Source organism: Manacus vitellinus, unplaced genomic scaffold (genome assembly GCF_001715985.3).
Source record: "Manacus vitellinus isolate BGI_N305 unplaced genomic scaffold, ASM171598v3 scaffold_62_pilon, whole genome shotgun sequence".
Lineage (NCBI taxonomy): Eukaryota > Metazoa > Chordata > Aves > Passeriformes > Pipridae > Manacus > Manacus vitellinus.
Genome location: NW_021940704.1, coordinates 1,817,409 through 1,840,935, shown reverse-complemented (window position 1 = coordinate 1,840,935; position 23,527 = coordinate 1,817,409). Strand labels below are relative to the sequence as shown.

The window sequence follows — 23,527 nt, the reverse complement described above, 5'->3', positions numbered from 1 at the left end:
AATGAGAGGAGTGGAGTAGGAATTCACAATGGAGGCCAAATCCGTGGTCATCGGTGTGGAGGGGATGACCTGCAATTCCTGTGCTCAGACCATTGAGCAGCATGTTGGGAAGATGAATGGAATCCATCACATTAAAGTAAGTAATACTGCCACTGTTTCTTACAAAGCTTTGTTCTTATGTGAGACACCATGATAAAATTTCGCACCAAGGGAGGAAAATAATGTGAGAAGAGTATATTCTGAATGTGTCAGGGGAAGCTGATGTTGGAGATCCATTAGTGTAGTTCTGGTATATAAGAGAAAACAAGTGCTTACTTTCCTACAGTGGGACCTAAGTCATTATCTGTTGCTCTTAATTAATTTTCTACTTTACATTTAATTCAGTATTGTGGAGTAAAGGGAAAAAAAGTAAAAAAAGGCAAGAACAATAAACTTTAAAATAAAATAAAGCAAAAGCCCTAGAACTTGCACTGGTGAAAAAAAGGGAGCTGTCCTTGTCCCTCATACTGCACAAATGTCAGTATTTGCTCAAAAGCCTACAGGCCTTTTCTGTCCAGCTGATGGTGCCTGGAGGTCACTTGCACAGGCTCAAACATGCTTGTGGGCTTGAGGTGTCCAGTTAATTGGGGGGCAGTTGACTCACCGTGAAAAAAAACCTGTTCTGTTGTGATCCGTGAAATAAGAGTAGCAGGAAGTCTGGATAACACAGGAAAGTCCTGACAGGTCTTAGAAGTTTCCTTTCCTTTGTACTGTCCATGAGGAAATGAGAGAAAGGGCAGCAGAACTGTAATCTTGAACTGCCCACGGAGCTTAAGGTTTGCCCTAATCCAGGTTTCCTTGACCTATCTTGAGTTTAACTTTTTTTCTTAGCTCAGAGGAGAGATCAGTATTTTGTTAGTATTTTTTTTGTCATGGGCAAAACAATGGACTGTAGAGTATTCCAGAGTGAGCTGATTATCCCTACACGGTACATAATTTTACAGTAGATTTATTGATGGAAACAATTTAAAAGCTGGGAGATTGCTGTTAATTTTGTGACCCAATCTGTGGTAGAAAGAACAGTCTTATCAGTATCAGCAACAGAAAACTGCAAAGTTTAATTATTGAGTATCTATGTTCTGAAAACATGCCATAGCATTGCATGGTGGTTGATTTTACTCCAAAGAAAGCACTATCTTCCTGGTTTCATCAAAAGTTAATTTCTATTTTAGTAGAAATGCCTTTGACAAATAGTTTTCTCACAGGACTGGGCACATTATCTTAGTTTGGGCTGATGTGATCATTACCTGTAGCTGGCTTTGAAGGGTTCATTGTGGTGCCCTTTCCCTGCAGAGGCAAGAGATGCACTGGTTCAGTGCAGTTTCCTTTTGCCTGAAGTAGATGTTCCTGTACACACGTGGAAATTTTGGTGAAGAGCAGCAATATTTACAAGACACATCATTTTTCATCTTCCTTCAGCTGTAGTGGAGCTTTAAGGTGGGTCTGTGCTCTGCCAGCAGGACCTTGGAGCATCTCTGTGCGTGGTGAGATCAGTCACTGGGTGTCTGCTGGCATGGAGTCACAGGAGGGCTAAAAGCAGCCTGTAAAATACCCCCAGATAATTGGATTTCAGAATCCCCACTTTCTCCTTTTTCTAGCAAAAAATGTAATCTCGTCAGCCTTGTGTTTTCTCAGCTATTTCTGAGAATATACAGTTGACTTCAGATAGAAGAGGGAGGAGAGATTCAAGACAATGTGCATCTCATACTGTCTTTTACATAAGGAATGAAGCAGATTTTTAGAAGGACAATATTAAGAGTTTTATATTTAGATTTTAAGGTAAATACCTTATTCCAAAGCTGAACACTGTTTCAAAAACTGTATTACAAAAATGTAGTCTGAGTAGAACAGGACTCTAAGAAACATTAAGAGGACATATTTAGTAATTATCCTCTTTATAACATCAGAGCTACTGTTCAGTCAGATCATTTGACTCAGAAAATTCTCTGAGAACAGTAAAACAGGATTTTATTTAGTAATTATGAATAAGGTCAGCAAGGGGTGGGAATGTTAGATGGCTAATACAGACAAACAGCTGCTCTTTGATTATTTTACCTCCAACTGCAATGAAACCAATAAATGTCCATGTTTCTAATTCTACGAGGGCCCATAACTGGGACAGAAATGAGGAGAGGTGGTTTTTAAAATGATTTAACTGGTCTAATTTAATCATGACTGTGATGTTTAGGCTGTACCTCTGCCCAGAGGAAAGACAGAATTGAATTGGTAATGTGTGTTGGGCCTCTGGCAGGCTTCGTTTTTTCCTTTTGGAAACTGCAATTATTATATTTGATTTATCATCCCTTGGGAGAAAATTAAGTTGAGGATATTTGTACCATCTAATGGGAAAGGTTAATACCAAATCAGGACATCTCTGGATCACCAAAATGTACAGAGAGAGGAAAAACAGCTTCTTTAATGTTTGTCATATATCAGATTTCCAAACCGAATTTTGTTCAGTGCAGTCTGATGCAGGTTTGTGCTCACAGCAAGTTACCAGCCTGTGCCTCCCATGCCTGGAAATACTGGGCTCCTTCCACTGCTACTTAAAGCTGTGGTTTTTTTCAAAGACTGTTTGCTTCCATCCTTGTAGCCTGAGGGTAATTACTGCTAACTGCATTAGAATTACTGTTAACTGATTTGAATTTTTGCTGTGGGCTCTTTTGGGTTCATCATCATCATTCAGGAGAATTTGGCTCTGGAAGTTTCATTAAATGCGTTGGTGCTGTCTGGTAAGTAAAAGTGGCCAGACAGACTTGGAAAGGATTCTGAAACTGGGAGTGAGGAAGGGGTGGGATCTCTTCTTTCCAGCCCGGCTGTTGCACAGAAGAGAAGTCACTCAGTGGTGGCTGCTGGTATGGCTTTGCTCCTCAAGGTGAGGAGTGAGGGATGATTTTACACTGGCCAAGTGTTACTAATATTTGCAAGTAAAAGCAATTTCTAGTCCCATGCAGTTTTAGTAACTCTTTGTATTGCAGTTTGCTAAATTGTTGTGTTTATTGCCTCCCAAGGTCTCTCTGGAGGATAAGAATGCTGTCATCATTTATGACTCCAAGCTCCAGACTCCAGGGACACTGCAGGAAGCCATCTATGACATGGGATTTGATGCTACACTGGCTGATTCAAACCCACAACCTGTTATACCTGACACTATTTTCCTTACCATCCCTCCCCAGTCAGCCCTAACACCCAGACAGATCTGTACCATGCTGCTGAAGAACAAAGGGATCCTGGATGTGAAAGTCTCCTCTGACCAGAAAACTGCAGTGGTGACTTTCATTTCTTCCATCATAAATGGCAAACAGATTATCCAGACGGTCCCAGGAGTAGATTTAAATATCTCTGCAGCAGAGGGGACCCCTGGAAGTTGGGAAGATGCGGTCTGGTCTCAGGCGAGCAGTGCTGTGCTGCGCCTGAAGGTGGACGGGATGACCTGTCACTCCTGCACCAGCACCATCGAGGGCAGGCTTGGAAAACTGCAAGGAATTCAGCGGGTTCGAGGTGAAACCTTAGTGTATCTTCATGTCATTTGGCCATGCTGTTCTTTGATGGCATTGTGGAGATGCCTTGTGTTTACGTGAGAGAGCTGAGTGTGTGACTGTTTGTGGTACTGGCTATTTAGTTACACGTTTAATTTGAACTAGAAGTGAAGAAATGGACCCAAATTGTGGGGAGGCTGTTGCTGTTACATGTGTGACAGTATTCAGTGGTTGCTTTGTATCTCAGTTGGGAGTAGTTGTGCTCCATAACTTTATTACCAGTTACAGAAATCTCTGATACAAGATGTCGTTTTTATATTTTAATTAATATTAATTTATCTTTTCTGTTAAATTAAAAATTTGTATTGTCATGTATATAATTGTATCTAAAAGGCAAGATCAACTTATCTGTATAATTAGCTTTGGCATTAATGTATTGCCACAGAACCTAATAAAAGGGTAAATTTAATAAGTACCGATGCCATTTGTGAAAGTCCTGGGGAAAGAGCAAAAAACTGAGGAAAAGAGGAGTTGAAAATTATTGTAGTACTAGACAAAAAAATGGTTGAAGAACTAACTTTTGGTATTTACCAAACAAATGAAATCTCCTTTCTGTTGCATTTGCTTCTATGACCATTTAAAGTGTTCTTGGAAAGCCTTGACAAGACCTGTTGATGTGCTCGTTATGTTTAGGGCAGTAACACACACTTTTGTTCATTTATTTTATTGGTTAATTTATTTTATTGGTTAAATTTCAGTGTCTCTGGACAATCAGGAAGCTGTTGTTATCTACCAGCCTCACCTAATTACAGCAGAAGAAATAAAACATCAAATTGAAGCAGCGGGTTTCGCAGCATCCTTCAAAAAGCAGCCCAGAGCCCTGAAGCTCAGTGCCATTGACCTGGAGAGGCTGAGGAATGCTCAGCCCAAAGGCTCTGAGCCAGCACAGAGGGAAAGCTCCAGTGGGACTGGGACCAGGGCAGTTGTGTTCAGAGTCGATGGGATGCACTGCAATTCCTGTGTCCTCAACATCCAGGGCACTGTGTCAGCACTCCCGGCAGTCACAGGGGTCGTTGTCTCGTTAGAGAAGAAATCTGCTGTTATAAACTATAACCCAAACTTAATTAGCATAGACAGGCTGAGGAAAGCCATAGAGGCCGTGTCTCCTGAGACGTTCAAAGTCAGCCTTCCTGAGGAGTGTGAAAACCTGGCACCTTTCCCCCCGCTGGCGTCTCCCCTGAAGTCTCACGCAGCTCTGAAGGATCCCAGCCAGCCACTTACTCAGGTTGTCGTGATCAGTATTGAGGGGATGACCTGCAGCTCTTGTGTGCAGTCCATCGAGGGAGTCATATCCCAAAAGCCAGGTGTGAAATCCATTCATGTCTCTCTCTCGAATGGAAACGGGACTATAGAATATGACCCGCTGCAGACAAGCCCAGAAGACCTGCGGTCCTCAATAGAGGACATGGGATTCGATGCCTCTTTTCCAGGTAATAACATATTAAACTTTTAAATTCAAAAGGATCGTCCATTTTTTTAGCCTTTGGTACGACCCAGGATGAAATTCAGCAGCTGACACGCACTTTGTGCTTGCCAAGCTTTCTGTCTTCTCTGCCACTGAGATAATTAGAGATACATGCACAACCTTTAATGCATCAGATTAATTAAAATAATTGAGATGCCTGGAAATATAAATGTCAGATATTGATGTTCCATGTTCCTATTTGCTGCTTTATAATATTCATGGCATGAATATGGAATTGTAGCTTTGCTAGCTGTGAAGAATATTATGGATTGCTGTGCTGAAGTTTCTTTAATGCTGAATTATCTAAGTCTTGGCTTCTGTGGACTAACTAATGAAGGGAGATTCAACCAGGCTCAGGCATGACTGAGGAGTGACAAGAGTCTGAAGAGAGTGGACATCACTCAGAATGTTAAAATTGATGATGCTGTGGGAGAACCCTGGTCAGCAGCTCAGCACCAACCACCCACTTGCTCACTTCCCCATGGTGGGAGGGGGAAGAGAAGGGTATAAGAGAAAAACTTTGTGGATTAGGTAAAGGTAAGTTTAATAGGGGAAGCAAAAGTTGCCCCTGCAAGCAAAGCAAGGAATTAGTTAATGACTTCCCGTGGGCAGGCAGATGTTTGTCCATCCTTGTGGGTTGGCTGTCCTAGCTGTGCCTCTCCCAGATTCTCACCCCCACCTCCAGCAATATGAAGAGAGGCTTCCTGAGGGAACAGGGAAGCTCCACCTGTTGATTCAGTAAGATTAAATATCAGTAAATACAGTACATGAGCTATTTTATGGCTATAACTGAAGAAGTGGTTGGGTGCTCCCATTTTAGTTCCTTTTGCGCTGCTCCTGCACAAACACAGCATTCCCTGGATTGCTGTAAGGAGCAGATGTCTCTAGTTCCAGAGCCCTTCTCTAAGGTCAAAATCACTGACTTTGCTTATGAAACATGCACTTGCTTACAGATTCAGCTTTGTGCTCCAGGTAAAGTCAATAAAATTGTGTGTAAAACTAAGGTTGCAATGCAGACATTCCACTTACAGCCTAGAGAAGAGGACAAAGGATGTGCAACAGAACAAAGACAGTGAGGAAGTGCAAAAGGAAAACTGGTAACAAACCAGTGAGTTAATCAGTGGCCCAACTCTTTGTCTTGTTTTCTGTTGCTGACTCTGAATCCACAGACAGGTGGGTGGGTCTGACTGACAGGGCACACACAATTTCCATTTTCAGTGTTAAGTGCAGAGCAGTCTGTAATGCCAGCTCACACCTCATTGCAATGGCTGCTCCTGAGGTCATGAACTGCAATCTCCTTTCCAGCAAAGGCAGAACTGCCTGTGGCCACAGCTCAGCCCTCACCTGAAGCACAGCTGGACTCTCACAAACCTGAGCCATCCTCCAAAGTGCCCCCAGCCCACCTCGGGAGGCAGGAGACAAAGACCATCTCCAAGTGCTATGTCCAGGTGACAGGAATGACATGTGCTTCGTGTGTAGCCAACATCGAGAGGAATTTGAGAAGGGAAGATGGTAAGATGTGTGTCAGTGTGAGCTGCTACATTTCTGTTTGTTTTGGAGAATCCACCTGGCTTTTGCACAGCGTTTTTCATGGCTGGGTTGTCAGGAGAAGGACATTGCAGGTGTTCCAGGTGTGAGAACAGCCTGCTCACCTCTGGCCCAGGGGAGGGGAACAGGGACATTCTTGCTGCTTTATGGACATGCTGACCAGGGACTGCCCTTACAAAAACAGCGCCTGAGTGCTCCAAAGAGTGTAGGGATCAAATATGGATCCTTTTGAAAGGAAAACAAATCTTTCCTACTGGAGGGAGGTGCCCAGGTGTGCAGCTGAAAGACAGAAACAACTGTGTGTGTGCTGGGGAGGGGGTTGTTAGAGGGGGACAGTATTAGTGTGGATTAAAGAGACACAAGTTAATTTTAGCTCTGGCAGTCAGGGCATACCTGTCTGTCTGATTGTTTGCAGGAACAAACAGCTGCATGACTGTGATGTAGCAAACAGTCATTAATGCAGACTGTGTTTAATTATTGTAATGAAGGTAGATGTGTTCCAGGTTAACCTGGATTTTAATTTTGTCATCCTAGAAAATGGATGAATCTAAATCCTTTCAGTGTACAATAGGATTGACTGTTAGATGTGCCCTTTCTCCTGCATGTTCTCCCTTGAAGAAAAGGCTTCTAGAAGTAGTAAATGCAGATCAGAAAAAGATATAGCACTGTGTTTTAGAAGAACTACTTTGGAGTAAAAATAGATAATCTTTTCATATAGCATGGACAGAATGTTTGTAATTAGACTGTTAGAAACATGCCACTCATGGGGAGCAGCAATGCTTTCGTCAGTCACACCTACACTGAGGTGCTGTGGTTGTGTTGTTGGTGTATCTTCCAAAAATGAACATGTTTTTCTTGATTTGCAATATGGTACCTTTCCCAGTTTCAAATTGTGTCATGCCCTCCTGTCACCGTAAGTGCAGGATTTTTCCTAAACCTGATCTGCTGCTCACACATTTTGTTCCCCAGGAATACACTCCATCCTTGTTGCCCTCATGGCAGGAAAGGCAGAAGTGAGGTATAATCCTGCTGTCATACACCCTTCAGCTATTGCAGAGCTCATTCGGGAGCTGGGGTTTGGAGCCACCGTGATGGAAAACTGTGGTGAAGGAGATGGAATTCTGGAGCTTGTTGTAAGTTAGTAATTAAAACCTGACACCCTCAGCTTCTGTTACTTTTATCTACTGGGTGCGCTTGTGCAAGTGTTCCTCTTCCTAAAGTTTAATCACATAATAGAGCTTAATTCACAAAAAAATTGAAATATAAGAGTACCTCAGGTCTGTATCACAAATGGTATCTGGTCCTGCAAACTCTTCTGGCTCACTACTACTACACTGAAGTCGGAGAAATATTCCTGTATTTTTCTGATTTCTCTACTTATTGCCAGAATTTACTTTTTGAAGGTTAGTCTGACTCTGTGTACCCAGCTCTGAGCTTGAAGAGCCATCAGAGCCTTAGCAGGGCTTAATAACCTTGTCTCTATGCTCTGCTTCCTCTAGGAGGGTTGGATGGGCCCCTGAGCAACACGATTTTTGGGAGGCATCCCTGCCCATGGCAGCAGGTTGGAACTAAATGGTCTTTAAGACCCCTTCCAACCCAAACTATTGTGATTCTGTAGTTCATCCTTAGCTGGAGCTCCAGCTCACTGCTTCAAACCCCAGAACAAAGCAATAAATAAGGAAGGATAGTCATAAGGACTTTTCCTGCTTTTTAAGGTGCATTTACCAGATAAGCTGTGGTTTTGATAACAGGAAGGAACCTTTGTTTTTCAGGTGAGAGGGATGACATGTGCTTCTTGTGTGCACAAGATAGAATCCACCCTCATGAAGACTAATGGTGTTTTATACTGCTCAGTAGCTCTTGCAACCAACAAAGCACACATCAAATATGACCCTGAGGCTGTTGGTCCTCGAGATGTTATACAAGTGATAAAGGTGAGAGTCATTCAGGTGCCAAGTCTCATAAAATATCCAGCATCCTTTGAAGAGTTACACACCCCAGAAACAGAAGGGAAGGCTATTAAAGCAAAAAAATAGATCTGTCTTCTTCCATCTGTGTTCTTCTTAGTACAGGTTTTTGTAACTAATACATGTGTTCTGGCTCAGAAATGCTCTGTTACAACTTTGCCTAAAACCTTTAAACAGCAATACTGTAAAAAATAGGCTATGGTAGAGTTGGAGATACCAGCTATAGGTTTGTAGAAAAATAAATCACATTTATTTAAAAATTAATACTGTAGCAGGTGAGAGGTGAAATATGTTTCTTAGCTTTCTCCCTCCATTTCTCTATGTCTGTGCTTCAGGAAAAACCATTTTGGAAAGCCACATTTTAGAAAAGCATTTTATTCTAGAAAGGTTGATTTTTACAACAAATTGCTTTTCTCTCTTTAGAAGGTAACTAAACAGTAGTAACTATTGTATCAGAAATGTTAATAAAGTAAATCAAAGATAAGGCTGGCACCATACCAGTAATCTGGCAATAACTGACCACAAAGTGTATTTTAAAACTGACTGTTCTCTTTTTTATTATACTTTTTTCCTTAGGATTTAGGTTTCACTACTTCCTTAGTCAAAAAGGATAGATCTGCTAGTCATCTGGATCACAAACAGGAAATCAGACAGTAAGTATTCCCAAACATATTTAGATTCTGTAAATATCTTTGATTCTTCTTTTTTAATCACCTGTAAATCTATGGGGGTTTTTGTGACTGTCCAGAGTTGCTGGTTAAAAAGTTCTCCAGCACCTGACTGCAATACAAGTTGTTTTTCTTCTTTCTCTTTTTAAATCCAAAGGTGGAAAAGGTCTTTTGTCGTGAGCTTTGTTTTCTGTATCCCTGTCATGGGGCTGATGATTTACATGATGGTGATGAACAGTCATCCTTCGGATGCTCACACACATCACAACATGAGCAGCCAGGAGAGGGAGGCCCCTCACTCCTCCATGGTCCTGGATTACCAGCTCCTGCCAGGATTGTCTGTTATGAATTTTCTGTCATTTTTGCTCTGTGTCCCTGTACAGGTAAGTGGGATTATGACAACTCCTGGTTTGTTGGGTTTAAACACTCCAACTGGAAGACTGTGAAGAAAGTAAATTTGAAAAGTGAGTGTAATGCTGATGCAAAACGCTTTTGAGGTTGTTACATGCTTTTGTTGTTGCCAAAATAATTGGTGCTAGAGACTGTCCTGGGCAGGGCAGTCACTGCCCAGGGGTTGGGCACCCAAAAAGCACCTGAGGCAGCTGCTGAGCCACACCAGTGGACACGGGGAGGAGATGGGAGTGCCTTAGAGTGCTGTGGAGGAGATCACAGCCCTTGGCTGGAGCTGGGATTTTGCTCAGGAAGAGACAGTGAAGGCAGATAACACAAATCACACGTGTCTCCCTCTCTTATGGAAATGCTGCTGTGTGTGTTACGAGTGTGTGTAAAATACACTCTGTTGCAGGTGTTTGGAGGGTGGCACTTCTACATCCAGGCGTACAGGGCACTGAAACACAGCACTGCAAACATGGATGTGCTCGTTGTGTTGGCCACCTCCATTGCCTTCCTCTACTCCTTCGTTATTCTCCTGGTGGCAATGGCTGAGAAAGCAAAAGTAAACCCTGTCACGTTCTTTGACACCCCCCCGATGCTGTTCGTGTTCATCTCGCTGGGCCGGTGGCTGGAGCACGTGGCAAAGGTAAGGGAAATAAAAATCCCTGATAGCTGCAAGCTGCTAGACTAGGAATCATTTCAGAATGTCATGTACATTTAAAAAATGTCCCGTGAAAAAGCTTTGTTAGGTTCTTTTAACCTTCTTTGCTGTAAAATCATCTTTAGTAACTGAACTAGTAAAAACATGAAATGACTTATTATCAGTCTGTGTTTTCTTAACAGGGTAAATTGCAACACATGCAGTTGTCATTTACCCAGCTTTTTTTTTTTTTTCAATAGTATAGTCAGAAAAATATGAAAATTATTATTCTAGGGTAAAACCTCAGAAGCCCTGGCAAGACTAATTTCATTACAAGCTACTGAAGCTACTATTGTTACCTTGGGCCCTGATAACGTTCTTTTAAGGTATCTTGCTTTGTCATTTGCTTTTTCTGTTGTTCCTTTTTTGCTGTTTATATGCCTAATTCACAGATAAATGTTACCATTCGATAGAACCATGAAGCAAATAACTTCAGATTTGCTGGCAGATAAAAATGTTAAAATGCAGAAGAATTAACACTGCTCTAATTTAGTTTATTGACTTACTGCTGATTTTTGCTGTGATAAGACAATTAGTGGATTTTCTTAACTGGATAGTAAATAAAATTATGATAAAAGTCATAGTCTTCTTTAAAATGGCCTTTTTTCTGTTTTAATTTTTGTATGCATTAGCTGTGTCAAGCAGTGGGATTGTGCTTTGTGTGTAGTGACAGCTCCTTTTGCACTGGGTCACTTCAGTTACATCTCTTACTAAAGAACATTTCCATCCCTCCAGTGAAGAGCAAGTCGACGTTGAGCTGGTTCAACGGGGTGACATTGTCAAAGTGGTCCCAGGAGGCAAATTCCCAGTGGATGGTCGTGTTATTGAAGGACACTCCATGGTAGATGAATCTCTCATCACAGGTGAGCATTTGCTTTCTGCAAATGTAAAAACATTCTCCTTTAGACCAGTGTGAAGAAGGGCAGGTGGAACTGGTGTTCTCACTCTCATGAGGAGGTGGTGGCTGTTACAAAGGTCTGTTTTTCAGCACTCTGCTGTTGCCCTTCCCTCAGGTGAGGCCATGCCTGTGACCAAGAAGCCTGGGAACACAGTCATTGCAGGGTCCATCAACCAGAACGGGTCCCTGCTCATCGCCGCGACCCACGTCGGGGCTGACACCACTCTGTCCCAGATTGTTAAACTCGTGGAGGAGGCCCAGACCTCAAAGGTAGAGCATTGTCAAATTCACATTAGACAGCAGCACACCACATCACTTGAGGAGTGGCTGAGTTTGTTTAGATTTGAATTGCATAATGAAGGTTCTTGCTGATTAAGGACTTTGGTACAGGCTCGTGTGCCAAACCTCCTCCTTTTATGAAGTCAATCTCTAATTATAAACTGTGGCAAGCCAAGTGTGCTGCCCAGCTGTGACTGTGTCTGGCACAGAAGGGAGTAACCATGATGCTGCTGAGTGACCTGTTTCTCCTTCCCAGGCTCCCATCCAGCAATTTGCAGACAAACTTAGTGGCTACTTTGTTCCTTTTATTGTGGCTGTCTCTGTGGTTACCCTTCTTGCCTGGATTATAATTGGGTTTGTAGATTTTGGAATAGTGGAAAAATACTTTCTGGTAAGTAAATCTCCTTAAACACCTTCTGAAATATTTAATAAATAGCCTTACAATTCTGTTAGACTGCAGTGGTTCCCTTTCTGAATTGTCCTTGCAGGCAGTTGCTGACTATTATTGTTCTTGTTATTACAGTTTTACATTATGTATTTTTTTACACTGTATCACTCCTACATTTATACTTAAAGAAAGAATCCACAGTAATTAATCAACTCGTGGAAGTTAGTATTAAAAAAAAAAAGTTAATTAAAAAAATTAAAAAGTTAATCAAAAAAATTTCCCACCATCCATCCCTTCTCTGTGGAGAAAAGAGGTCCCTTATGTCACAAGCTCCAAGTCTGCATCCAGCTCTGTTAGCAGAGCTCTAGGTGAATTCATATTGGGAATCATCTTCATTACAGATGCCAGAGGAGGGTCAGGATCCCAGCCTGGACTTTAGGGTTGCTTGGATCACAGGTCTCTTGGTTCAAAACTACTTCTGATTAGAATTTTTTTACTTTCAGGAAAGCAATCTTCATGTAATATCTGGTTGTGGTTTTTTCCTTACTGTATTGATACAGTATCTTTTATTACATTAGAGGGTGAAAGTTATGGCATGGTGTACCTTGTTTAGGAAAATATCCTATAAATGAAACAGTCATGGGTATGTGCAGTATAGAACAGAACTTAGTCATGAATTTACTCATTACTCTGAGCTATTTTATAATTTGCCCGTGCTTCAGTTTTAATATGAATACTTTAGCTGATGAATTTGCAGGTTTTTCCAGCACCCAGGGCCATGTGCAGCTGGATGTGTTGTCCTGTTGTCCAGCTCCTCCTCTGAGCAGGCTCTGTCCCCCCGCAGGGTTACAGCGAGAGCCTGTCCTCGGCGGAGGTGATCGTCCGCTTCGCCTTCCAGGCCTCCATCACGGTGCTGTGCATCGCCTGCCCCTGCTCCCTGGGCCTGGCCACCCCCACGGCCGTCATGGTGGGCACGGGCGTGGGGGCCCAGAACGGCATCCTCATCAAGGGGGGGGAGCCCCTGGAGATGGCACACAAGGTGAGGGGGGCACTGCTGCGGGGGCCGCCCGGCCCGGGCTCGCCGCTGTGTGCCAACTGCTGCTGGACAGGCTGTGCCATGCCCCAGGGGGCAGGTGTTAGGAGCCACCTGTCCTGGGGTACCTGTCAGTGGGTCTTGGTCCGTGGGGGAAGAAAGACACACGACACACAGTAGGGTGAGGAGACAGAGAGATGCCTGCCTGCTCAGCGTAGCAGGCAGCTTTTGTTGAGATCGCTCCCTCAACTTTCTCACTGTGCAAGTTTGGAGTTGGTTTCCTGCCAAATCTCCGAAACTCGACAACAGGGTCTCCTTCCCAGAGAGGGAAGGAAAAAAAAACGAAAAACCAGGCAGCCAAAGTTCTAGCCAAAATATATATATATTATGTATAAAACAGAGATATACAATGAGAATTATATATATGAATCTATGACCCCAAATAGCTTCCCGAAGTCGAAGGGAAGAGGGGGGAAGGGAGAAGGGAAAAGGATAAAATAGGGTGAAAAGGGACAAATAATAAAACAGATCTACACAATCTAAAAACCCAGCAAAGCTGAAGAATTGGCAAGAGCTCACCACTTCCCTTGAGAGAAAGCAGTACGTCTGGACACGGCCCAGCACTCCCCCCTCACGCGTGGCCGATAACAGCAGTTACTGTAGGCCTCAGCTCCAGATAAGCCAGGCCCAGACAGGGACCACCGTTCTCCAACCTCGCCGGAAGAGAAGAGAGCGAACTCTCTTATCAATGCCTTATTTATACCCTAGGTTACGTAAAGGAATAGCATGGAATACTTCCTTGGTCACCTTCCCAGCTCCTTCCTGGTTACAAGCTGGTTTCCAGGAAGGCCTAGACTGAAACCATCACACTCATGCATACAATATAAACATATTCTTGCAAAAACATTTAGGCATGCAGCACCTGCACTCAGCCAAACAGCTTTAACCTTGTGCTCTTTATAACTCAAGGCTGTGTCCACAGGAACTATCTAATTAGCTTTACTGCTCTCATGGAAAACGGCCCAACACTTTGTAATATTCCAAACCCCTCAAGCTTCAATTGTGGGGCTGCGACTTCACCCCACACTCACCCCAGAAAAAGGAGAGGGGGATAACCCAGGTTCTTGTCAATAACTCCCCTGGGGTGGATTAGAGTGAAACGACACTGAATAATCGGTGTCTGAAAACATATCTAGGTAGGGTTTATTTTAACAGTTTTGTTTGAACAGGTATGTCAGCATTTTGGGTGTTGTCATCTATATTATCTATCATAGGGATAACCTCTGGGGGGAAAATGCATAAGGGAGAGAAAGGAAAGAGAGGATAAGGGTAAGGGAGAGTAAGGGAAAGCAAAGCTGAGAGTGAAAGATGTCCATAGTCACCGCCCACGGGGTCCAGCGATGGGACTTGGGAGTTGCAGCTTCCAGGTCTGTCAGTTGAAGTGGTGGCCTTGATCCATTGGGGGTGGGGGAGGGAAGCCTCCACATTCAAAGAAGTTATGAGTTACTATATCCATGGTTAGTGTCACAGGCCATGCCAGGAGCCTCCAACATCTCCTGGGTCTGTGCTGAGTTCCCACCAGGGCTCTGGCAGAAGGGTTTTTCCTGCCTTTCAAGATTGGGGGGGGGGGAATGGTTTTGATGGGCCATCAGAGGTATGATGCAAAAGTCCTGCAGAAGCCTGCAAAAGTCCCTTGGCAATCCTAGAATGCATAAATCATGAACCATTTCAATCTCTGGAAGCAGGGACCCCGGGATTGTTCTGTGCACATCACTGGTGTCAGTCGTCAGTCCCGTCAGCAGGTTTCTCTAAAAGCGGTGGTTTCCTGAGGAATCTGTACCTTAAAGTTTGTTTCACTGAAAAAAATCTTCCTGTTGTGCTGCAGGTGAAGGTGGTTGTGTTTGACAAAACAGGGACCATCACCCACGGGACTCCAGAAGTGATGCAGGTGAAGTTTCTGGTGGAGGGTAACCAACTACCTTGTCATAAACTGCTGGCAATAGTGGGGACTGCAGAGAGTAACAGTGAGCACCCCCTTGGAGCAGCAATAACCAAGTACTGCAAAAAGGTGAGTTAGTTACACAGGGGAAGAGCAGTTTGTGTTACAGAAGAACCTCTCTTGCAGTACTTCATAAATAACACCAGACTATCCGTACATATGAAGTACTTACTGTATTTATTTGGGAAATCTGAAAATGGTGGGACCACATAAAGCACTTCATGCCATATTAGATGGGTACTCAAAGTTAGATTTTGATGATTCCTTCTGTTTGTTCTAGTGCACTTTATTTTGTGGGCTTTGTAAATAGAACATGCTTTTATATATGTTTAAAAACCTCCTCTGTTTCCATCCTTTTTCTCTAGGAACTGCACTTGGAAACCCTTGGAACATGTACAGATTTTCAGGTAGTTCCAGGCTGTGGCATTAGTTGTAAAGTCACCAATATTGAAGCATTACTCTACAGGAAAAATAGAATGGTTGAAGAAAACAATCTTAAAAATGCAACTCTCGTGAAAATTGAGGAAAATACAGATGAATCAGCGCAGCCTGCTTTGATTATTGATGCTGAGCTACCAAGTAAGTTAATTCTGGCTTAGAGGATAAAATGAAGAATTTTTGCTTTTGTGCCTTTAGGATCCCAAGAGTAAGGTCACTTATTTTTGTCCCGAAGAACTGGGCTGGCATCGAGGCACACATTATTTGGTTGGTCATTAGTTTATTTTGTGCTCACACATCACTCCAAACATTTAAACTAAATACAGTTTCAAGTTATATATTGAATATGGGGCTGGAAAGTCATACAGGAGTTCTCTGTCAGCTCTCTCTAGTTTTACTTTACTTTATCCCAAGTTACCACTTGCTTGCCAAAATTATGTACATTTGCACAACTGAGTGGTTTTCACTCATTGTTAGATCTCTTTCAACTGCACTGGGCTGTTACATAGATATTAGAAGGGCTGAGAGGGGAACTTGGTCCTTTAGTGTTGTTTGACCTGGGATTTTTGGTCCTCTGACATGGTAACTACCCAGCACTGAAGAAATGTTGCTGTCTCTCTCGTCAAGAGCACATGAGGAGTTCAGGAGGGCAGGAATTATTAAGAAAGACTGTTTCTGTTTGAACTCTCTGCAGTGCTATTTCACTGCACGCTGGGAGAACACGGGTGGGATTAGCTGAAGGGAAGCTCCCTGGTTAATCCATATGATGGAAGGACTGTGTTTTCTTCCTTCAGCTACCATGACTTCTCAGAAATACTCTGTTCTCATTGGGAACCGGGAGTGGATGACCAGGAACGGGCTCCTTGTGAGGAGTGAGGTTGACAAAGCCATGATGGAGCACGAGCGGAGGGGCCGCACGGCCGTGCTGGCAGCTGTGGATGGTGAGTGTGGTGCTGCTGCTTTGTTCTGAGCTTCATTTCTCACTAAATACCATGTGAAATATCCCATAAATAGGAATTATTAACTAGTGATGTAATAGCAGTTATACCTGAAGCAGAATAATGGGATGAAAAGAGATCATTAACTAGTTTTGCAGCACTTTCCTATGAGAAAGACCTTGTCATGCCTTTCTTAGCTGACAGGAGAGTTGGACATGAGCATAGAATTCAAAGAGAGCAAAGGGGAAGAGAGGAGAGAAAAGGTGGGGTTTTTTTATTCTGGTTGGATAGTCAATGGTCTGTATTGCTTTAAACTTTGCTGCCCTGATACCTGTTCTTGTTCTGCTTTTTATTGTCAATATTACTGGTTTTGGAACTGGTCTTACTGGGGGGAAAAAAGTTACTTTTTTGTTTCCTTCTGAAGCAGTAAACATCTTCATTACAAACACTTTCCTTCTGTTTTTAGGAGTGCTGTGTGGCTTGATAGCTATTGCTGATACTGTGAAGCCAGAGGCAGAGCTGGCAGTCTACACTTTGAAGAGCATGGGGTTGGAAGTTGTCCTCATGACTGGTGACAACAGCAAAACAGCCCGATCCATTGCCTCTCAGGTGAGCTGCTGCTCCTGTGCCTGGGTTTGAAGCTGGGCTCATTGTGGCACTTGATACTGCTGGTGGCTGGCATAGAACTGGGCTGTTGTGAAAGATGGCAACGTAAAAAAATTTGGAATAAGGAGGAAATGCAAGGAGCCTTTTTGAATGAACCCATCCACTGTGATGGGTTTTGTCTTTAGCTCAAGAGTTCACGGGTTTCACCCTTCCCAGTCACATTATTCCAGGCAGAAGCTTTAACAGGTGCTGGAGGAGCTGCCACACAGTCGTGTCCTTTCTCTCTCTTCAGGTTGGCATCACCAAAGTGTTCGCAGAGGTTCTTCCCTCCCACAAAGTGGCCAAAGTGAAGCAGCTGCAGGAGGAGGGGAAGCGGGTGGCGATGGTGGGGGACGGGATCAACGACTCCCCGGCCCTTGCCATGGCCAACGTGGGCATCGCCATCGGCACCGGCACCGACGTGGCCATCGAGGCAGCTGACGTGGTTCTCATCAGGGTGAGAGGGAAAAGTGCTTGGGTGAAGGGAGCTGACAGGAGGGGCTGGATGTGCTGAATGATGCAGATCTCCCCTGAGGTGTACAGCCTCCATAAACCAGGAGAACTGGAGCAGAGCTTGTTTTCATCCTGTCTGTTCAGTGTGCTGGTGATTATCCTGTGAAGGGAACTCCCCAGTCTTCTGGCTACTGTGCCTTTTGGGGTAATTAAAGTTTGAGAATGGGCAAACAGGAAAAAGTGACCTAGTCTTTGGCAAACATAAATTGTATTTGTCCCACAGCACCTCCAGGTTTACAGTCACGAGGTTACATATCAACAACACCTGGGCAGAGACTGTGGTCAGTGTTTAGAGCTGCACTGGGAGGTGCTGTGTACATTACTTGGATTATGATGACATCTGGAATAAGACTGGCACTGACTGTATGGGCTCTGCAGACAGACTAGAGCAGCCTATAGAGTGCTTACTACAGTCTGTGACACCTGGTGTGTGGGACTTAGCTTTAAAACAGGAGTATAAAGACACTACATGGGGGCCTTTCTTTCTCTCTGACTTCTCCAATAAACATAACTTGCAGGATGACTTGATGGATGTGGTAGCAAGCATAGATTTATCAAGGAAAACTGTGAAGAGGATCCGGATCAACTTTGTCTTTGCTCTGATTTATAATCTCATTGGAGTTCCCATAGCTGCAGGTATGTGAGTGTCTCCCTGCACTAAGAAGATTGGGCCCAGTGAGTAGCAGATTGCAGTGATTTACTGCTGTGGGGGAGAGTTTCCATTTTCTTTGCTTCTGGCTGTTGGTAAGGGCAGAGGTCTCTGCCTGGGCACGTTGCAGTGGGTATTTGTGAGCTGTCCTCCTCCCACACTGTGGCTACTCTGGATATGCTCAACACATCAAAATAACTTCAAGATAAAAGGTTTATTGAATGAGCCTGACCTTGTGAACAAGCAGTTTACTGCAGGGTGGGCAGGACATTTCTCCTCCGAGTTTCAGAGTGTGCAGGTGACACACCCAGGTGTGAATTCACCTGAAGTTGAACCTGAACCTGAGATAAAACACAAATCCTTATGTATTAAATATTTGTCGTTTAAATTAAAATCCTATTTATTAACGCATTGGGATGCAACTAAAACTAGGCAGTCTGTGTGAAATTTTAGGTCTTAATAGATGAATAATGGAGTGTTCCTGCTCTGAACTTTTTGTTGTTTGCTTTTTCTAGGTGTCTTCCTGCCCATTGGGTTGGTTTTGCAGCCCTGGATGGGATCTGCAGCAATGGCTGCCTCCTCTGTCTCTGTTGTGCTTTCTTCTTTGCTGTTAAAGATGTGAGTTGGGACAGATTCAAAGCTTGGATCTTTCACTTAGAGTGGCAGAAGATAAGGGTGGGACTATGAGAGATTTCAAAGCCTTTTGAAGAACAGTTCAGGCAGGTCTGTTTAGCAGGCAGTAGTGCTTAAAAATGTCATTTCTAACTTGAAGAGGGATGTACAAATCAGAAGCGTGTTCAGAATGAAAATTCCTTATGGCCTTTGTGGATTTGTGAGAAACCTTGTCAGTCAAATTATAAATGGCTCTGGCTTGGGCACAATCATACACATAGGCAGGTTTTATCTGTATTTCAGTGTACTTCACTTCAACCTGAGAGGTGTTTGTTATATTTTGTTTTTTCCTTCCCTAGGTACCAGAAACCAAGATCTGAGAAACTGGAGCTCAGGGCCCGTGGCCAAATGAGGCACAAGAGCCCGTCAGAGATCAGTGTCCACGTTGGCATTGATGAGGCTGGGCCTGGCTCCCCCAAGCTGAGCCTGCTGGATCGAATCCTGCACTACAGCAGAGCCTCCATGAACTCCCTGTTCTCAGACAAGCGCTCCGTGAGCAGCATCGTCCTCAACGAGCCAGACAAGCACTCGCTGCTGGTGGGGGATTTTGGAGAGGACGATGACACGGCCCTATGAGAGACTTGAACCCCCTCCTCCCACCCCCACTAGGGCAAAACAAAGAAAAACACCTGGAACAAAATGAAAACACAACCAAAACAGCTCTCTGAGGCCTGTGCATGTACTGATCCCTCTGGAGGTCTTTCTTCTTCAGTGTAGAGGTACTTTTTGCAGTGACTTTCCAGAGTATTTTTTGTTGGTTTTTTTTTTTTTTTTTTATCTAGACTTACCAAAAAATCTGGTGCATAGCTGTTGATGCTGACAAACAGGGCTGTGTTCCCATTCCATGAAGCTTGCAGTATAGCATTTATTTTGGCAAATTGTCAAAATACAACTAAGGAAACCAAGGAACCAGAACAATATTTCCCAGCCTTATACCAGGCTGCTTTATGCATAGTCGAGTTCAGTACTGTGTTGAAAAAGTGTGAATTACTGCATCTGCAGAGTCTGGAGGTTCTGTTTGCAGAGATGTGCCTTACTTCAGAACTTCCTGAACCCCTCTCGTTTCCATAGCCTGCCTTCTGCCAGAAGTGGTTCCTCTCAAATGCCTTTTCATTTTGTAAACATCTGGCTTCAGCTTTTCACACTCTGAGCTTCAGCTGATCTCCCCGTGTGATCCTGCACAGCACAGAGAGCTTTGGGCTCACACCCACACTGAGCTCTGCCCCTCGTGCCCTGGGACACTCCTGCTACTGACACTGCTTGAAGGTTGGCTGGGTTGGGAGGTTTGTTCATTCCCAGCCTCTCCTAAGCCAAAAACTTGTGCAACATGTGAATGCAATATCAGTGCCATGTGGTATTAGCCAAAGTGTTCAGATTTAGGAAGGCAGTGTAGTTACTGCTCACCATCAGTGGCTGCTGGCACTCCTTAAATGAACCAGGAGAGTTTGTCACACAGACTACCTTTAAAATCTTCACAGTTCAGTCTTTCCTTCTAAAGATAAATGTCTGTGTACCAGGAATGGTTCAGAATCCCTCCATGGGTTGGTGCAAACCTCCTTTGCTTGCACTGTTCAGATCCAGGCTTTGTGAATTGAGACAGTCCTCGTTTGCTACTGAACTGCAATATCAAAATGCAGGTTTTGATCATGAAATCATTAATACTAAAAATACCCTTGGTGAGAAAAGAGGTGTTCATCACCCAGTAGCTGGTTACCTGTTGGTTACTCCCTGAGCCTGCTGCTGAGGTGGCTGTTGGCAGCAATTCCTGGGATCAGTCAAGTTGGATTTCATTAGGAAGTACAGCCCGTGGTGTAAACATGTACCAGTCGTGCTTGTGGAGGAGAAATACTCGGTTCAGTTTGGCATGTGATAAAGAGATCTCTGTAATGTTCTGGTTCTTAACTTGAAGCCTGATGTCAGGGCATAGATTGTGTGTGTAAAAAGTCATGAGTAAACAGCTTTTGCATTTTATCTGAGACAAGTCCTGCTGTATGAGAGCAGAAGAGCTGTGCTGTGGCTGTTGTCAGTAAATCAGTGTACTCACATTGCAGTGAGGAGAACAACATCATGTGTTGCTTCTGCTAGTTTAAGAAACAAAATATTTCTGTTGCAGGATTTTTGATTTTTAATATTTCTAATGAAAACAGAGTATTTTTAAAAATTAGATTATAGCTGTATGTAATAGGTAGTATTGTTACATGCTGAGATACATCACTGCAAAGCCATTCCATGAGGTGTTCTCACTTTGCAGCAGCAGAGCTGTTCTTACAAAGCAGGTTGTTACCCGACAGCTGTTAAATCATGTTATGATGGGTTTTAGTGCTTCACAGTCATGCCAACTGTTTCCAAGGATTTCAGTTTCCTTGTTTATCCACCCTCGTTCTCGGTGTTGTTCTTGGCACAGTTCTGCAGGTGAAAGGGAAGTGTTTAGCTGGTTTTGACTGTGCTGTGGGTGGTCTCAGTCACTGCTCCTGGCGGGAGTTTCAGGGCTCCAGGTGCTCGTTGTGGAGTGGATGGCATGGAAATGACACATCAGGCTCTTCCTGCTGGAAATGGGGAGGTGGTTCAGGGCTAAATTCCTGGTTGGTAGATAAAGCAGCATGAAGAACTTGTTATATACTTGTTATATACTTTCCAAGTATATTTTTAGAGCACTTTGCCTCTTGTTGTCCAAATTGTATGTAGGTGAATGTTTACAGCAGGCTGCTGCCTTTATCTCCAACTTTGTCCCAACACAGATGTTTTCCCATGTTTACCATTTGCTGTGAAACTCAGTGTTTGATCCTGTTACAACAAAATAAGGCTCCTTTTCCAAACCAAGATACCTAATGATGTGCAGAGATGATTATCAGGGAAAAAGGAGCAGTAGATGCTGGCTGGGAGGGATGTGAGAGCAGCTTGTAGGGACAGCCAGAGGACCAGACCCTGGGGAGAGGAAATAACTGAGCCCAAGGATGGATGGGGACGAGGTGGTTGTGATAAATTCAACCCAGATCTTTGAAAGCAGGTTGTCTGTCCAACACTCCCCAAAGGTGTGCTAATGACTTCCACAATGTTTATCTTGTGATTAAAATATTACATAAGGTGCTTTATGTTGAAAAACCAAAATGTCTTTCAGTTTGAATGTACAGTGCAAATGGAATAATGTGGGAGCTAAATGTAAATGTTTTAATATGTAAATAGGTTTATTCCTGTTGTAGACAGTTTGGATTCAGAAATTTAAAATATCACTTGGAAACACACAGTTACAAACAAAATTGTATTACTCCTTTGTCTATTTTATTTTCTGTGTCTATTTATAAAACCTGTGCTCTATTTAATAAAAAAGTATATTTGCTCCAGGTTTTAAAAGTTGCTCTTTGAATCTTACCAAACTTATTTAAACTTCTAAGAGTTAAAAACACTTGAAATTTTATACCAAAAAAAAAGAACGTGAAGTTGACAACAAAATTGAAGCAAGCAAACATTTTTATTTATTTAAAAACTATGCCTATTTTTTTGCTTAGAACTTCCAACAAAATGTTTTAAACTTGAGAATTTTTTTTATTCAATTTTGCTACGAAGAATGGAGAAGTGAGTGCTGGTGTGGAATGTTAATGCAGGGCTGTTACAGTTCTTTGCATCTAGAAACATTTTCTCATGCTTTCTATTCTTTTAAGACTGTGCCTCCATCATTATAATGGCAATTACAAGTCATGTAATAAAAATGTGACTGAAGGCTGTTTTAAATCATGTTCTGTGATCTCTTTTAAGTATTTTTTGCTTGGTCAGCACAAGGCCAAGGGTTGGGGTTTGTGTGTGTTTCCAGCCCTGCTTAAACACAGCCTTAAGCAAACACTGAGCCTGCATGAAAAACTGTAGGGCTGGGAGCAAGTGGTGTCAGTGAGAGCTGGGAAATGGGGGGATAATCCCCCTGTGGGAGCATCCCCGTGTTAGGGGTCGGGATCGGGGGAGCAGCCGAGGCTGGAAGAGGCTGCTGGAGGTCACGGAGTCAAAACCTGTCACAGCAGGTGACCCAGGGCTGCTTGCCTGGGACTGAGGTTTTCAGCTTCTCCACAGCCTTTGGACAGGCTTTTCCAGGGGTCAGTCCTCCTCACAGTAAAAAAGGGTTTTCTTGTGCTGGGATGAAATGTCCCATGTTTTGGGTTGTGCCCCCTGCCCTGTTCTCTCAGTGGGTGTCACGGAGCAGTCAGGCTGAAGTGCAGTTCTGTGTCCCAAAGCAAAGTGCCACGTGTGAAGTGGCGGGGGGAAACTGCCTGTGAGTGTTCCTGTGCTCCTCTCCTGGAGCTGGCTGGGCTCCCTGCCTCAGGATAAGCATTTGGGTCAAAATCTGCCAAAGCCCAGACACTTTCCTGGGCAGTGTTTGAAGGAATGCAGAGCACTTACCCCCCTGATGTGCCCTGCTGTGGTCTGTGAGGGCCAGCACAGCTCCAGGGGGGTTTATAACTCCAATTTGTCAGGATAGAAAAAAGGTGAGAGGCCTGAATTTTTGAGTTTTCTAGAAGCAGCTCTCAAGCATTTTAACTAAACAATGAGTGAATGCTCCAGTACTTCTCTGAGCTGCTTTCTTATTTTCATTTAAAAAAAACCCAACAAACTAAAAAACCCCCTCTGCTCTGTTCATTCCCCCACGCCTTGTGCCTGTTCACAAGTAGGTTGGCCAGGCTGCATGGGCAGAAAAAGAAATCCTGATTGGTTTTTTGGGATTGCTCAGGCTGGGGTCCCGCACAGCTCCCTGGGCCCTCAGCTCATCCCT

General features: G+C 43.6%; 1 protein-coding gene across 1 annotated transcript; it reads left to right on the top strand.

The window, feature by feature from the left end:
• ATP7A (ATPase copper transporting alpha) lies at positions 1–22,503 on the top strand. The gene is made up of 22 exons (XM_018083300.2): positions 1–136; positions 3,051–3,540; positions 4,277–5,008; positions 6,349–6,555; positions 7,561–7,724; positions 8,364–8,525; positions 9,135–9,211; positions 9,384–9,609; positions 10,032–10,265; positions 10,554–10,645; positions 11,055–11,182; positions 11,333–11,487; positions 11,753–11,887; positions 12,729–12,923; positions 14,803–14,985; positions 15,282–15,495; positions 16,149–16,295; positions 16,759–16,901; positions 17,191–17,394; positions 17,969–18,086; positions 18,615–18,717; positions 19,071–22,503. The coding sequence occupies exons 1-22, from the start codon at positions 29–31 to the stop codon at positions 19,345–19,347; spliced, it is 4,494 nt and encodes a 1,497-aa protein (XP_017938789.2). The 5' UTR covers positions 1–28; the 3' UTR covers positions 19,348–22,503.
• The last annotated feature ends 1,024 nt before the right edge of the window (positions 22,504–23,527 follow it).

Coding starts and splice junctions, on each gene's coding strand:
- ATP7A (XM_018083300.2), top strand. CDS start 29: ATGGAGGCCAAATCCGTGGTCATCGGTGTGGAGGGGATGACCTGCAAT. Junction 7,725..8,363: donor ATGGAATTCTGGAGCTTGTT/GTAAGTTAGTAA, acceptor TTTGTTTTTCAG/GTGAGAGGGATGACATGTGC. Junction 15,496..16,148: donor TATTGATGCTGAGCTACCAA/GTAAGTTAATTC, acceptor TTCTTCCTTCAG/CTACCATGACTTCTCAGAAA.